Source organism: Canis lupus, chromosome 34 (genome assembly GCF_003254725.2).
Source record: "Canis lupus dingo isolate Sandy chromosome 34, ASM325472v2, whole genome shotgun sequence".
Classification (NCBI taxonomy): domain Eukaryota; kingdom Metazoa; phylum Chordata; class Mammalia; order Carnivora; family Canidae; genus Canis; species Canis lupus.
The window spans coordinates 26,830,478-26,847,175 of NC_064276.1; the positions used below are offsets into that span (position 1 = coordinate 26,830,478).

The 16,698-nt window shown below is 42.3% G+C and overlaps 1 protein-coding gene and 1 long non-coding RNA gene across 2 annotated transcripts in view; one reads left to right on the forward strand and one right to left on the reverse strand.

Annotated features, from left to right (window-relative positions):
- Positions 1-2,036: 2,036 nt before the first annotated feature.
- On the reverse strand, positions 2,037-5,696 carry LOC125754331 (uncharacterized). The gene is made up of 2 exons (XR_007408272.1): positions 5,187-5,696; positions 2,037-4,590 (listed from the first exon to the last, which is right to left on the reverse strand). It is a non-coding gene; the product is annotated as an uncharacterized LOC125754331 (long non-coding RNA).
- A 702-nt stretch (positions 5,697-6,398) lies between these two features.
- The window catches only part of PPM1L (protein phosphatase, Mg2+/Mn2+ dependent 1L), a 313,216-nt gene continuing 302,916 nt past the window's right edge, over positions 6,399-16,698 (forward strand). The window contains exon 1 of the mRNA XM_025425431.3: positions 6,399-6,930. Within this exon, the coding sequence (XP_025281216.1) occupies positions 6,532-6,930 (399 nt within the window). The 5' untranslated portion in view covers positions 6,399-6,531. The remainder of the gene's footprint in view (positions 6,931-16,698) is intronic.

Consider the following 16,698-nt stretch of genomic DNA (forward strand, 5'->3'; position numbering starts at 1 on the left):
TATTGAGAGTGGGGGCAGGGAGCAGACATTAACTTTAAACAAATCATACAAAATATACATGTACAGCTTTGATGAGCACTCTGAAGTAAAAGTGCAGGTTGCCATGAGAGAGAGCAAGAGGGATCTCATTTAGATTGTTGAGTCAGGAAGGGCTCTTGAGAGTGATGTAGGAGCTGAGATCTGAGGGATAATAGTGAACTAGGAAGTGTGGAGGGAAGAGTGGGCTCGGGAAAGGCGAGCATACCAGCTAAATGGAACTGTATGAATAAAGGTCCTGAGTCAAAAGGAAGCTTGACGCTTTATAGAACTGTAAGAAGGCAAATGTGGCTGAAGTGGATGGGCTGAGGGAGCAGCTGCTATGGCATAAGGCTGAGAAGGACAAGAAGGACATAGCTAAGATATATAACTTTATCCTAAGACTGCTGTGAAGTAATTTAAGGGTTTTAAGCAAGACTATTAAACTATTCATAATGTTTCACATTATAAATTAGCTAGAATGTTGATGTGTGTTAATTAGGATAAAAAAATTCAGGTAATGCTTTAGATTAACTTTATAATTTAGGAAGCTTGTTTGAAGATTATCATAGAGAAGCCTAGGGTAATTAGATGAAGGATTTTTAGGATAAGTGTGGTTTATGTACACAGACTTGGTGCAATGATATAAAAATCTTATTCAGAAAACAAGTATCCTGGGATGCCTCGGTGGCTCAGCAGTTGAGCATCTGCCTTTGGCTCAGAGCATGATCCCAGAGTCCTGGGATGGAGTCCCACAATGGACTTCCTGCATGGAGCCTGCTTCTCCCTCTGCCTGTGTCTCTGCCTCTCTCTCTGTGTCTCTCATGAATAAATAAATTAAAAAATCTTAAAAAAAATACAAGTATCCTTGATATATCTTTGTAATTAACACAAAAACTTGGGTGATAGAAACCTTGTGTTTTTGGAGTCCAGTGAAATAAAATCATATTACACTATAAAGTGATTCGTGTCTGTCAGATTAGTTTTCTATTTGATACAATTGAGATATTAAAATTACAAGTCCAGATTGATATAGTATACTGACTTAAAATGATGAATTTATTTTCTTGGCTGTACTACTAAAACAGATTCATTTCCACTTAAAGTGCATTTAAAACTGAAGATTTATTATTAAACTTTGCATCTAAGAAGGTTTTACGAGAAACACTGAAGATTAAATATGGGTTAATAGTCACGATTGCAGTTAATAATTTACCTAAAGACCAATGTTGAAAATTACTTTTAAGATAGAATTTATAGTAATGGGCCCTTTTATTAAAGGGCTTTGACCACACTGTTGGTGGGAGTGTAAACGAGAACAATGTATTTTCAAAAATTATTTGGCCCCAAATTGTAAAGTTGAAGATTTTCATTCCCAACTACTCTATAGCACTGTAGGGAAACTTTGGCACACACGCCCCAAGAGATAGTACAAAAATTGCTCATGAACTCATTGATCATAACAGCAAAAAACTGGGTACTCAAATGTCCATAGAATGAAGATAAATAAATTGTAGAACAGCCACACACTAGAATATTATGTAGTAGTGAAAATGACTTCCATGCCATTGTAATGGCATAGAAGGATCTAGAAGTACAATATTAGGTGAAAAAAAAACAAAACAAACCCACCCCCCCCAAAAAAAAACCCCAGAAGACTACACACAGTAAGATACCCACTTTATAAAAAGCTTAAAAGTGAGCAAAACTAAAAAAAATATATATTACTTAGGGATGCAGACATATATGATGATGTTATTTTTTAAAAAGACAAGGGGATGGTAAGACACAAAATTTAGGATAGCTGTTACCTGTGCAGGACAAGGAAGGAAGTGGGATAGGGAAAGAAACTCCTAGGCTGGTGCAAAGATTTGTCACAGGTCAGTTTTTAGGTGGGATGATGGATTCATGGATTCATGGGTGTAGTACTGATGTTTGCTGTGCTTGGTGCACCCTTTGTATGTATAGTTTAAAAATATAGATGTATATTGATAGAATATTAGTTAAAGAATACTACTCAATACGCCGTATATATTTATATGCATTAGGCAGGAACAACACAAAATACAAACATGAACAATACAGAATAGAAATTAAACTCATAATTGGGAAATTGAAAAATGTTCAGAGATTTTCTATATGTATGGAAGATGAATTTAAAATATTTCAGGGATACTTTCATTACATTGATTGTTTAGAGTTGATAAATCATTTTACTTAATTTTTACAACTTTGTAATTGGCAAAACCATAAAGAAGGGCAGCCCAGGTGGCTCAGCGGTTTAGCGCCGCCTTCAGCCCAGGGCCTGATCCTGGAAACCGGGGATCGAGTCCCACGTCAGGCTACCCGCATGGAGCCTGCTTCTCCCTTTGTCTGTGTCTTTCATGAATAAATAAATAAAATCTTTAAAAAAAAAACAAACCAAAAAGAAATGGGGACATCATAGATTGACATTATACAGAAAATAAGTGTTATCAAACTGTTTTAAAGATTTCTTAAACCTAAGAGCTACAATTCTGAAAGTTCTGAGAATGTGTTACTTCTAAAAGCTATATTTTTTGGTATTTCATGAAAACCTAGGATTGCAATTAGCTTTTGGTTCATTACTATGTCACCTGTAATGGTATAGAATTTGCATAAGGCACAGTCTGTGGTACTTTTTTCTTCCCTGTGAAATTCAGATAGTATTTCACTCTAGCAACAAATCTTTTAGGCTTTTTTTGTAGAGATGAAGGACAGTTTACTTGTACTTGTCTTCTGCCCAGCACATATTCTCAGTGGGTGAGGGACTTAACAGTGCAGCTTTGACAAGGCTAAAGCCAAAGGTTGAAGTCAGAATTGTGGGATAAGAACCTGTGTAGTCTTTTTCATATTTCTGTGACAAAAGAGCCACTGAAATATTACTAGAGAAGCATAAAAATTAGACTAATCATCTCAGTATCACTGGGAAATCAATGGATCTTGAGAGCACTGGATTGGTGGTAAGAAGAACTGAGTTTGACTTTCCAACTTCTTATACTGAATTGTGGGTTTTTGTTTTTTTTTTAAGATTTTATTTATTTATTCATGAGAGACACAGAGGGAGAGAGAGGCAGGGATCAAGCAGAGGGAGAAGCAGTCTCCATGCAGGGAGCCCGACATGGGACTTGATCCCGGGTCTCCAGGATCACACCTGGGGACGAAGACAGGTGTTAAACCGCTAAGTCACCTGGGCTCCTGTGATTTGTGGTATTCATTTACATCTTCGTGCCTCATTTTCCTCATATTTATAACAGAGATAGCAGCTCCTTTATCTTCTTCCTAGGATTATTATAAGGATGGAAATAAATTGATATACATAAAAACCTTCATAATTTCTAGGAATATGCAAAGGTTACTTTGTCATTAGAGGAAGGTCTTTTTCTCAAATATATTAACATTCATAGCAAACCATAACAAAACATTTTATTAGGCCTTTAAAAGTTACTGTGTAAACGATATGAATTTCTTAATAGAAATAAGACAATGCCTATAGGGTCTACTTGAAAAATCATTTTATTGATTTTTCATAAAAATGAACTACCTAGATGCAAATGTCAAAGCGTATCTCCCCAGAATCCACAGGATATCTTAGATCTATTAATCTAGTCAAGCCCTCCTTTTGCTACTTCCAGAGAAACCAGTATGGTCCTTTCTCTTCTTTACTAGGTATGGAGGAAACACAAATCATGCCTCTCATGAGTATCTGCTGCTGTCACCAATATAGTAACGTATTGGACCAGCTGGGTGGACCCCTAGATTTGGAATTTTACTTCTGCTTCGAGGCCTGATTAGACTTGTAGTTCTGGAATCTTGATCAGCTTATGTGGAAGCTGCTTTTGCCATTACGTACAGAGAAACTGATAATGCACCCAGAAGATATTTGCTAATTTACAGTAAGAAATATCGTAGACTCGTATCTTCACGACAACACTAATGTATTACTTTTGCTTTAGAGTTCCTAAAGGCTTTTTAAATTCATTATCTCACTTTGGAATCTCATGACTTAAGACTTTTGAACAGGATGGCCTAATTTATTTCAAAACTATTAATCCTATTTATCAGGTGGAATATACTGAAAAGTGCAAAACAAAAGAGGGGGCCAGTATCTTAGATGTCAAAAACAACATACTGTTAACAGTTTTTCCTATATAGTCTTCCTGCCTTTTGTATGCATGCGTTTATAATTGAGAACGTACTGTGTATGCCTTTTAAAAGTCAGAGCTTTCTTTCTTTTCTGGTTATGATAGCAAGCTATGTCTTTTTGTAAGTATCTTGGAAAAGTCGTAGAAAGCAGACAAAAGTCCAAAAGCAGAACATGAAAACCACGTATCCTCCACTATTGTGGTTAAGCACGCCGAACACTTTGGTGTATTTCTTTTCAATATTTTATACCTCTTTATTTTAATTAAAAAAAAATTTTTTTTAAGCGTTGTCGGTATCATACCAAGGCGGGAATGCTTGGGGGCGGGGGCGGGGGGGCCGTGTCAGACGCACAGGGCTGGGCTGGGTCAGGCGGCGTCTACCCTCCAGGCTGGCGGATCAGCACTTCTCTTCCTGGACAGGGGCAGCGAGAGTGAATAATTTCCTTTAAAGGTTACTTCTTTCTGTATTTTATTTTTTAAAAAAGATTTTTATTTATTCATTAGAGACGCACAGAGAGAGAGAGAGAGAGAGGACTCAGGCAGAGGGAGAAGCAGGCTCCAGGCGGGGAGCCCGACGTGGGGCTCGATCCCGGGTCTCCCGGGTCACGCCCCGGGCTGCAGGCGACGCTGAACCGCTGAGCCCCGGGCTGGCCTCTTTCCGTGCTCTAAGGTGATCTGTACAGTTCGTTCCCCCCATCGACACCTGCCCGCATTTCAGCGAGCGGTCTTCGGCGGCTTCTGGAAGCCCGCACTCTCCCCCGCGGCCCTTCCCGCCCGCACCTCCAAAGACTCCCGCCCCCGCTTCCCTCCGTCCTGCGGCGGCCGAGCAGGTGGTAGGAGGCCGCGAGGCCGGAGCTTTCCCAGGGTCCCGGAAGTCTCGGCCGCCGCAGGCTCGGGAACGCCCCGGGGCCCCGCTAGGCGGCTCCGTGCCTCCCCGCCCAAGGCCTCCGGTCCCGGCGCGGACGCAGCCCCAGGGAGGCCGGCCGTCGCCTCCCCGCCCGAGCTGACCCGCGGAGCGCGCTCCCGTGCTTCCCGGTGGCTGGAGTCCTCGCGCGCCGCTGCTCCCGCGGGGTCTTTGCTCGGCGAGCGGGCTTCCTTCCAGGCCTCAGGCTCGCTCTGCGCCCGCGTGAGGTCCCAACTGTCGGGTCCCGTCCGCCTCGCTTCGCGAGCCGGCAAAGTGCGTCCCTTCTCGCTTGCCTTATGCCGGGCGAGGCGGGGACCGCACTACAGTGCAGCGGGCCGGAGGGGGGGACGCTCCCGGGCGGCGCTCTGCTTTCCAGCGGCGACGCCAGCTCCCGAGGAAACCGCCGTTCGCTCTGCCGCGGAGCAGCAGTATTCGGTCCCGGGAGCCCGCGCAGGAGCGGGGAAGGGTCACCGCCTCGAGCCAGGCAGCGGGCGCGCCCCTCTCCTCCCCCTCGCTTCCGCTTCGTCGGAACGGCCCGGAGCTGCGAGCGCGCCGGCCGCGGCGGAGCTTCCCCGGCGCTTGACAGCTCGGCGCGAGCACCGCGGGCCTGGAGCCCCGGCTCGGGGGCGGGGCGAGCGCGCGCGGGGCGGGGCGGGGCGGGGCGGGGCGGGGCGAGCGCGGGCCGGGGCAGAGGAGCGAGCGCGCGAGCGGAGCCGAGCGGCGCCGAGCGGAGCCGGGAGGTGCTGGGGAGAGGCAGGCAGAGCCCGCCGGCCGCCTGCGGCTCCGCGCGGATCGTGCTGCGTCGCCGGGCGCCGCGAACCCCCGCCTCTGCCCGGGCTCCCGCAAAACTTTTATTCTCTGGGGCTCCTCGGGGTGTCTGCAGGCATCGGAGCGCTCGGCCGGCGCTGCGCTGCGCTCCGCCGCCGCGGCCACCGAGGGGACGTGCATGCCTCGCCCGCTGGGCTCCCGCGCCCCGCGCCTCCTCACCTGCTGCTGATCGCTCCCCGGGCGGCGAGGGGGTACCGCGGAGGGGCCGCCCCCCGCCCCGAATCCTCCCGCCCACCGCGGTGGACTCGCCCGGCGCAACTTCAACTTGAATCCTCCCGCCCGGCTCGCGGCCACCGCTGCCGTCTGGGCCGCCGCCTCACAAAGGGGCGCGGGGAGGGGAGGCGGCGCGGTCCGCGGGCTCGGGCGCCGGTGCGCAGGGCGCGGGCCTCCCCGCCGCCGAGGCCGGAGACAAAAGGGAAACTGCCTGCGTTCGCCGTGCGGGCCGGGAGCCGCCTGCTCGCCCGCCTGCCGCCCGGCTCGGCGAGTCTCCTCCCCCCGCCCTCGGCCGCTGCTCCGCCTCCCTCCCCGCGGGCCGGCCCCGCCGCGCAGGGCTCCGGGACCCGGCGAGCCTTCGGGGCCCCCGCGCGTCGCTGCTGGTGGTTGGGGCTGTAGCGATAATAAATGATAGAGGATACAATGACTTTGCTGTCTCTGCTGGGTCGCATCATGCGCTACTTCTTGCTGAGACCCGAGACGCTCTTCCTGCTGTGCATCAGCTTGGCGCTGTGGAGTTACTTCTTCCACACGGACGAGGTGAAGACCATCGTCAAGTCCAGCCGGGACGCCGTGAAGATGGTGAAGGGCAAGGTGGCCGAGATCATGCAGAACGATCGGCTCGGGGGTCTCGACGTCCTGGAGGCCGAGTTTTCCAAGACCTGGGAGTTTAAGAGCCACAACGTGGCTGTGTACTCCATCCAGGGCCGGAGAGACCACATGGAGGACCGCTTTGAAGTTCTCACGGACCTGGCCAACAAGACGCACCCGTCCATCTTTGGGATCTTTGACGGACACGGGGGCGAGGTAGGAGCTCTCGAGGGTTCTGTTCGCGTGCGTGTGTGTAGACGAGCGGTGGTGTGAGCAGCGAGGTAGGAGCTGGGTGCGAGGGGCGTGGTGATGACCTGGTGTCCGGCTGGACAAAGGCACTGGATCCAGACGTGGCTCAAGCTGTTTGAAAAATGCTGCTGGATCCAGACCTCTTGGTGTCTCTCAGGGGCCAGTTGGGGGTGGGGATGGGGGGGGGGAGGGTCGTCCACCATCTGGTTTGTGCCTCGTAATTTATGAGGTTTCCCAAGGCCAGGACCAGTGCAAATGACTGTGCTAGTTTTTTTTCGGGGAGAGTTTATGGTTTCCACGGACAACTTTGGCCCAAGGCCTCAGCGCCCCTTGTTCTAGGGTTTGAGGCTAAGCCAGCCGCAAAGAAGAAAGAAAACATCTTTGACTCTCTTTAAAGAAGAGAGACAAAATCTGCAGAGCGCGGTCAGTGAGGGAGGGCTCGGCGAGAATGAAGGCAGCTGGGACTCCTTCCCATCGCATCCTCCCGGAGGAGGCACCGGAGGCACAGCTCTGCGCGTCTTCCCAACTCCATTAACTTTGCAAGTGCAGTCGGGCCCGTTGACGGCAGCGCCTCGCAGGTCGCCTGCTTTTAGCTGGATCGTGGCGCGGGACCGAGATGCCTCTGGCCTTTGCAGAGGTGGCAATGCCCGCATAGGCGGCGGTGCCCAGATCTCGCCCGGGCGCCCTGGCCAGCGTGGGTGCGCAGGCATCTCCTTGCTTCTAAACTCCTTTATTTGGGGTTCGTCTGGGGCAAGAGACGATGCGGGAGGCCGGTTCAGGTCCCTTTGCTGCATTTCTGCGGCACCCTGATTGCGTGCCAGGGCTCGGATTTCCTGGAGGTCGGGGCGAGGGTTGGCTCTGGTGGTTGGGCATTGGTCCAGGGGAAGTGAGTGGCAAATGTGGCTCCAGCGCCGGGCTCCCAAGCACGTCAGGCCAGCCACCCCATCTTTCTCAATTGGTAGTTTGTAAGAGTTTCAGTGTTGCATACATCTTTTTTTTTTTTTTTTTTCCCAGCACACTTTCTTACTCCTATTACCTCTGCCCTCTTCTTCATTAGCCCCCTTCCCTACCTTCATGCTCTGTGCTGGCATCCAACTTTCCCTCCAGCTCTCATCTTGGTCCTTCTGGTCTCTGGTGGGCTGCAGAGGATGTCAGTAGGTCATTCTTTTTCAGGATTTGCTTTTTCTTTGGCCTTTGTTTTGGGTGAACACTGGGAAAAGCTTTCAGTTGCTTATCTTATTTGCATTCTGTCTTTGATACAAAGTCCTTCACCCACCACTCTGCTAATCATTCTGAGATACTGTGTCCATCTGCCTTAAACCAACTTTGCCAGGAATGACAAACTTAGTTGGAAAATTTATGGGGTAGAACTAAGAACAGTTTCTGCTATTTTTCCATCCACCCTAGCCCAAGTTCTGTCTTTCAAAACGAAGGTTTCTTACTGGTTGTGATTTTATAGCTCTTTGTGTAGTGTGGGGTTTGTTTCTCCTTGGTCACAGGATAGGTGAAAAACCTGAAATTAATTGAGAGAAGAGATGCTCTGTGCTTGGGTGAATGATAATGTTCCCAATATAATGACTAAATTGCTTTCTTGGTTTGATCAGAATGTCTGTATTTTCATTCTATATTTCTAGTCTAGATTGCTGTGAATTATTTTTTAAAAAGCTTATATTTATTATATATGTTTAAATTAAAATTGGGAAGCTGATAACCTGCTTCAGGTCTTAGCACAGTTTTATTCTTAAAGGTCTGGATGTAGTATTAATGTCATGAAACTTTGGATTGTGCTTGCTTGGTGTGCTGTACTGGCATGTTTTGAGCCTGCACGTGTAAGTGAATGAGTATTTTAAATTTTCTCTTAAGTTGATATTCTAAAACCTGAAAGTTGCAGATCTAAACAGATTTCAGGTTGAAAAATTTCCAGTACTATCTTCTGGTAAATGTATCATTTGGAAAAGGGACATGATAAATGTTTTTATCTAAATAGATGAATTTTACCTATATGGTAACCTCCTTAAAAATAGAGTAATTGTTCTATCTACAACCTCCTATAGTATGTAGCCAGTTTGTTCACCTTGGCTTCATTTTAGGGCAAAATAAGAAAAGTGATGTAAAAGGTAGTCATTTTGTTGCTATTGGGAATGTGATAATAACAAATAATACTAGGTAATTTTTATCTTACTTTTCTTTTATTCATGGAACCCCCCCCCCCCACACACACACCATCTAATTGTTGTCTTTTGTGTTGTTTTAGCTCCTGTAACATTCACCAGAGGAGGGTGCCACTGTTTGATTTTGGTATAGATGATAGTTGTCTCCTTTCAGGAAAGAGGGAGGTTTTTTTGAACTCTCTTTTATTTATATATGTTGTATACAGAAGATAAATGAGGACCTTAATTTTATTTCTAATAATTCAAACTAATGAGATATTTTATACAAATATGAGAGCCCATCTACAATGGTACTGCTTTTTAAATATAGAAAGGACCTGAGCCACCTCGTATATATATGTTTCATATCATTTTTTAGATGAGGTGTTTTTTGATGGTCTTAAGATGTGACCTTCCTAAAGTTAGTTCAAGGTCTGCAGTTTGGTGATTTTTAGGTTAAGCCACTGGACAAATTAGTTTGAATATGTACCTCAATTGATAACGCCCCAGGGACACAGAGGTGAACGAGACAGGGTTCCTGTCCTCCCAAAGTTTCAGTGTAGTGAGAAAAATAGATCTGTATAACAAAAATTACAGTCGTGTTGTGCTTAGGGTGTTATGGGAACACTGAGTAGGGTCATTTAAATCGGACTGGGAGGTGGAACGCCCAGAGAAAGATACGCCCAGAGAAGGCATTATTTACTGCAAGTTAAAAGCACAGGCTTTGGTTTGAGATCTGGCTGTGAATCTCTGCTCTGCCTTATACTAGCTGTGACCATGGATGAGTTGCTTAGTCTACTTTATCTGGGAGCTACTAATCTGAAAAATAGAGATAATCACCTAAGGTACACCTCCATCATTTGTATTATACCTATCTAGAGAAATACTTAGTGGAGAGAAAGATGTGGAAAAATAAAGCTTAGAGACCAAGAAGTCTGCCTTGTTAGGGCAACAATATTCTAGGAAGAGAGACTCTACATGTGAAGGCCACAATTTTGATCACTAGAAAGGCATATGTGGATATGGATAATTTATTAGGTATCCCCCAAATTCTATTTCTCTTTGTTCTAACTTACGGTAAACTGATTATTAATTCAGGATTTCAGGTATCTTAGCATTGGGGAAGCAGCATCCTGGCTTCTGGTGCAAATTTTCTGATTAGTGAAAAGGAATATTCTCCATGATTAATTAATAAATTGGTATTCTGATTTGTACTTCAGCTTCTTAGCATGACTTGGTTCTCTTTAGTCTATTCAATTGTGTATTTTTGACAAAGATATATCTCTGGACTTCTTATGCTGAGGACCAGACTCTGGATAGCTGTGACTTCTACATGAATGACATCTTAAAGAGCCTTGTCTCTGGTCTTACAGGCCAGGTTCCTCACATGATGCCGTGGGGCCCTTGAGACATTCTAACTATTTATTTATTTATTTGTTTATTTGTTTATTTATTATATTTTAAAGATTTTATTTATTTATTCATGAGAGACACAGATAGAGGGAGAGAGGGAGACAGGCAGAGACACAGACAGAGGGAGAAGTAGGCTCCATGCAGGGAGCCTGATGTGGGACTTGATCCTGGGACTCCAGGATCACGCCCTGGACGGAAGACAGATATTCAACCGCTGAGCCACCCAGGCACCCGAGACATTCTAACTGATACATGATACTGTGGGTGGATCGTTGACTCCGTGTATGTGTGCACCTGTATGTGTGTGTGTTTGTCTAAAGCTATGATGATGATTGTTTTTCTGGATAACAAAAGATTTAAAAAGATTAAAACAACAGAAAGGTAATAAAAATAGCTCAGATTATACCAACTGATGTGGAAAGGTTATTTTTAAAATTAAAAAATGTTTATCTGGGAAGTTTTGTGTGTGTGTGTATGCTTATCTGTAATTTTTATCTACAGGCAAAAGATGGATTTGTTGTTGTTGTTGTTAGCTTATTTTACTTTTTATGTTATGTAGAAGAAATATCACCAATCTTTTGAGGCAACTTTGTCAGTGTTCATGGCTGAAACCTATCTGGAAAAACGATGCTCCATCGTTATGTGCTCCATCATTACTGTATTAACAGTCATATATCATTGCATCATACAGTTGACACACAGCTTGGTCAGTGATTAAGCACAGAGTTCCATACTTGTCTTCAGAGAAGCTGGACTTCAGATGCTTACAAGGGGCTGCGGTCTTGAAGCTTAGCACTTTTCAGAAGTTCAGAGTAGAAACTGCTTATGGAAGGTTACCTGAAGGATACCTAGTCTAGTTCTTTAGATCAATGGTTCTTCACTTTTCTTGAGTCTTGCTTCTCTTTGAGGATGTTATGAAACTAAAGACATAGTCCCAAGAAGAATGGACGCATGTATCAAGTTTTATTTTTAATTTTAAAGATAGGTGGATACATGAAGCCTCTGGATTTTGGGTTAGTCCAGGTAGAATAAGATCTGTTTCTGATAAATCTAGACCTGCAGGGAGCTATGTACCTGGACCCCTTCTTTGGTTTGATTATCATCTTCTCCATCATTTGCATTTATCGACTTGTGTACTGTCATTTGCCTGTGAAGCTTGTTATGAGGAATGGTCTTCCAAAGTTTTCTGAGAAATCAACAGCAAAGATGTCCTTGAGGACTTTATTTGTTGCATGATAAAATATCTTTTTTTTTATGAGGACCAAGGGAAAGACAGTTCTCTGATCGCTTTGCGTTTTTATCTTAGGGGTATTGAATTATGTGACTGATTGTTCACATAATTCAATGATTCAAACACATCATCCTGTGTTTGTTGGCTACTAGAAGTGTTAGAGCCAAACCTCTGACCTGCCTCTAAGAAATATGCAAGATTTTATAGAATACGTTAATTTGGTGTATAAATCTCACTCCCAGGACAGCATATCTTCTCTACATTCAGTTTCCCTTTGTTTTATTTTTTTCTTTCTCTTCTGAGATACACCATTTTGTCTTGTTGTGGTATATGTATTTATATAAGTTTCATTGGATCCTTTCTGAAATAAGATATAGTCCTGAATAGTTAAATTATGAAAGGCGTGATGAATGATCTGCTTTTCAGACATAGCTGCTGCTAGTAAGGTCCCGCATTACCAAGGTTACGAGGCCTGTGAATTTAATGTGGACCAATGCCTTATGACTTAAGAGAAAACTTGTACTACTTTGGTTTAAAAATGGCACATTGACATTTCTGCCAAAAAAGGAGGGGTGGGATGCCTGTGTGGCTCAGTTGGATCAGCTCAGGTCGTGATCCCAGGTGGGGCTCCCTGCTCAGTGGGAAGTCTGTTTCTCCCTTTGCCCCCCATCCCCACATTCTCTCTCTTTATTTCTCTCTCTCTCTCTCTCTTCTCTCTCTGTCTCTCAAATAAATTAAATCTTCAAACAAACAAACAAAGACAAAAAAGGAGGGGTAGTTTCCTCCTTAGTCAGCTCCTCTCTCCCATCCCTAGGAGTTTGTTTGCAGGTGAATGTAGGATCCTGACTACTGACCTTGGTGCATCTTCTGAACAGATTGTTTAGAAATTCAATTCAATTAAACCAACATTTTCTGTATATCCTGACACATGTGGAAAACAGTGTTCTGTTCTCTGTGATGCCTACAGATGAATCGGTGCATTCTCTTGCCCTCAAGGGGGACGCTCCATCTGCTTGGAGAGACGAGCTTCTTAATAGCAGAGCTATGAGGTGTGTTTTGGGTACCTACAAGAGGGTGATGGCCTGGCTGTGGGAACTTGGGCACTCTTGCAAGAGGAACTGACTTTTTATTATATCCTAGCATTTCCATAGACAGAGATTAGGTGGAGGGAAGATGAGAAAATAACATTACAGGTTGAAGAAAAAAAGAAAATGGCACGGAGGAAGTAAAATGCAGGCACAGTTAGAAAAAACACAGGCAGCCCCTGTGTTTAGAGCAGGCTTTCCCGGACGGCTATCATTCTAGACGCCAATTCATTATTTTTTTCATTTTTGAGTAACCTTTGTGTTTTTATGTAGTCACTAATATTTTTTTAGATTGACTATTTTTTTAAATTAAGTATATTTATTTTAAAAAGAAACCTCTTATTAGCATTGTGAGGGGAAAAATCATTAAATGAAGTTCTTGGCCTCCAACCTGCTGAGAAGCCATCTCCATTATGATAGAGTAGAATGATTTTTATTTTTATTTTATTTTATTTTTTTTAAAGAGAAGAATGATCTTCTCCTAGTCTCTGGTTGCCTTTAGAGTCTCTCTATCCCTCTCCCCTTGCTTTTTATGAACAAAAAGTTGGCTTTTGAAATATAATTGTCCGTAATAAGAAGAAAGGCAGGCTACTTACTCCCTTCCTAGAGGAAGGTATGTCTAGAGATGCCACTCTTCAAAGAATTCTGGTTTGGAACAGCTTTCCACTGTGTCTTCTGTGACAGCAAAGATTTCATGGGGAACCCAGAGTTATGGGCAGTTCCCAATGGTCTAGCAGAAATTCCACCCCCATTTCTAATGCAGGTAAATGAGAAGACATTATAGTAATAAACCTGAATCTTTTCTAGCTTAGTTTAAAAAGTAAATAATTCACAGGTTTTGTTACTTGAGTCATTATTGGTCACAAAACCAAGCTCAGAGGTACAGAGAACAGATTGGTGATTACCAGAGGCAAGGGTTGAGGCATGGGCAAAATGGATGAAAAGAATCAAAAGGTAAAAAATTCCCAGTTATAAAATAAATAAGTCATGGGGATGTAATATACAGCATGGTGACTGTAGTTAATACTTCTGTATTGCATATTTGAAACCTGCTAAGATGGTAAACCTTAAAAGTTTGCATCGCAAGAAATAAAATTCTGTAACTGTATGTGGTAATGGTTATTAACTAGACTTATTATGGTGAACATTTCTCAGTATGTACGAATATCGAATCATTATGTAGTATGTCTGAAATATAATGTTTTATGCTAATGATATCTCAAAAAATACTTGAAAAACTAAAAAAAGTAATATCTTTATTTTGCTGATATTTGAAATATTTGATTATTTTTAATTTCTATTTTGAACTTTAACCACTTCAGTAATATATTTTTGTGGTTTAACTTTTCTTACCATTTGAATAATCCTATTTAATAGATAAATATGTAGCAAGTTAAACATTTAAAAAATAAATTAACTTTAAAATTATAAAAGTAATATGACTATATGATAGTATAGAAAAGAAAAAAATCGCTCAAAATCTCATCCTCTTGTCACATCCACTATTATGATATTGGTGTATTACTTGCTCATCTTTTTTTTAATATACATTTTAAATATATTTTTACATTGTTATAATGATGTACATATAGTTTTAAAATCATGGAGTTTTTGTTCCACTTTTTATAAGCCTATAAACACAAAGTCACTTTGCTCCACAATTATGTATTATATTTCTAATGTATTTCTAAGTGACAGATTAGTATTTTACTAAATGGCTATTTGATGAGTTACTCAATTGCTTTCTAGTTGGTATACATTTGGATTCCATTAAATTTCACCATTGTAAATAACATTGTAATAGTAATTATTATTTTTGAGATTATAATAATTTTTGTGTTTCTACTGTAGTTTAGATTATTTCTCTAGGGTAGATTTCCAGAAGTGGGGTTTCTGGATCAGAGGAGAAATAAAGAAACCACCATTACTGGTAACAATAATAATGATGATGATGATGATGATTGATGTTTATTGAATATGTGTATTATTACCAGGCAGTGTTTAAGGTACTTTATGTATATTATCTAATTTTAATTATCATAACAGTATTCCAGGTAGATTCTATATATCTTCTTTTATATATGTAGAAATTAAGGTTCTGAGAAGTTAAGTAATTTAACCAAAAGTCTCTTGTAGCTCGTAGGTGGTAAAACTAGAATTTTAAACTGGGATTCTGATTTAAAGCTGTCTCCAAACCCTATGCTATCATTTAAACTCCATGGATCTCATAATTTTGGCAGTGGTGTGTGGGGAGCATTGTTAGGTGAAGAGTGCCTGGTCTCCTATTGCTTAGTAGGATTTGGAGTCTCTCATTTGACTCTGACAGTTGTGTCCCTGTGACATGTGGTATTGTTCTTGAAAACTCTATGCTGGAAATCTTGATAGGTAGATTTGATAATTACTTAAGGAAATCCTACAGTTAAAAAAAATTGGGGTCAGAAGCAGAGCAGGTGGTGACTCACAAACAGCCATTCTCACCCACTTCCCTTTGTTGCTAGCAGAATCTCTGTTCCACTACAGAGAATCTCTAACATTTTTGTTTGTTAGCTCACGAAAGGCTTGCATAGAATTTATAGTGGCATTAACATGGCCAATTGCAAAAAATGATTTAGATTTTATTTTAAAGTACCAAAGGCTTGACTTTAGGATAAATATGTAGTGGTGTATATGTATTTGAATAATTTCTTTTCATACTGAAGCACTGTTTTTTTTTAGAACTAAAATAATTAACTAATATATAAACAATTATTAATTTTAAGTAGCATAATATTATTTTTTCATTCGTTTACAATATTGAGTTGATATGTTTAGTTTGAGTAGATGATGGTCTTGTATTTCTATTCTAGAAGGCTGCGTCATACATTGTTCCCTTGGTCGGTCTTAAGTTAAGCCCAAGCTTTGGTGATGGCTAGTTATGATCTATTTTTAATATGAATCTTCAAAGGTAAAGCTTAAATAAACAAAGGAAACCATCTTTTAAAAAATGGTTAATACCACTACAGTACCTTTTATAGCTTTCTTTTATAGTTATAGGTCCTCCCTATAAAGCACTTTAAGTATTCATGTAGAGAAAAATTATGCATATTGATAAATTGATATTCTTTCAACAAAGTTGAAATCTGTGCTATGAAAATCTTTGCTTAAAAAGTGAAGCCATAATAACCTACATCTGAAGACAAATCCATGAAGTTTGATCACTTGATCTTTCTGGAGAATATTTTTTTCCCCTTTCTCTGTTTAATGAGAATAGGACCCAATTTAATGGAAAGTTAGTTGCCTCCAACTTGTCTAGATTGAGGGACGGTTTTGGTAGTTGAGTCTGTTAAAAGTGAGACTGACTTACTTTCCTCCATTCCTAGATGACAAGGGAGTTCTTGTCAGGGCACAGGGCTCCTGATGGTGAGTCGGGTGCTACTACAAATGATTATGTAAAATGTTCTTTGTACAATGATACCAGATAGAAAGGTACCATTTCTAATGTAAAAAAGAACTGTCTGCTCCCCAAGCTAGGCATAATCACTTGGAAAGGGTGCTTTTTTCTAATTTGTACAAAAGTAAAAGGCACCATAGCAGTAGTCTGTATTTCTGAGACTCACATTCTTTATTACACTATCATTATTGCCTTCCTTGTTCAGCTCCAGTGTTGAGCAGCTGACAGATAATCTATGTGTCTTAGTTGCTGAACCAAAGACCAGTTATCCATTGCACGTCATGTTGGTGAACCTTATGACTTTCCTAGAGAAGTGAACGGTTATTTGCATTTCCTTTTCAACATGAATGTTCTAGGTTTTAGTCATTATAAATATGAGTGAGAGTTTAATGGTCTGTAGGAATAAATCTTAAATACTTCAAATTG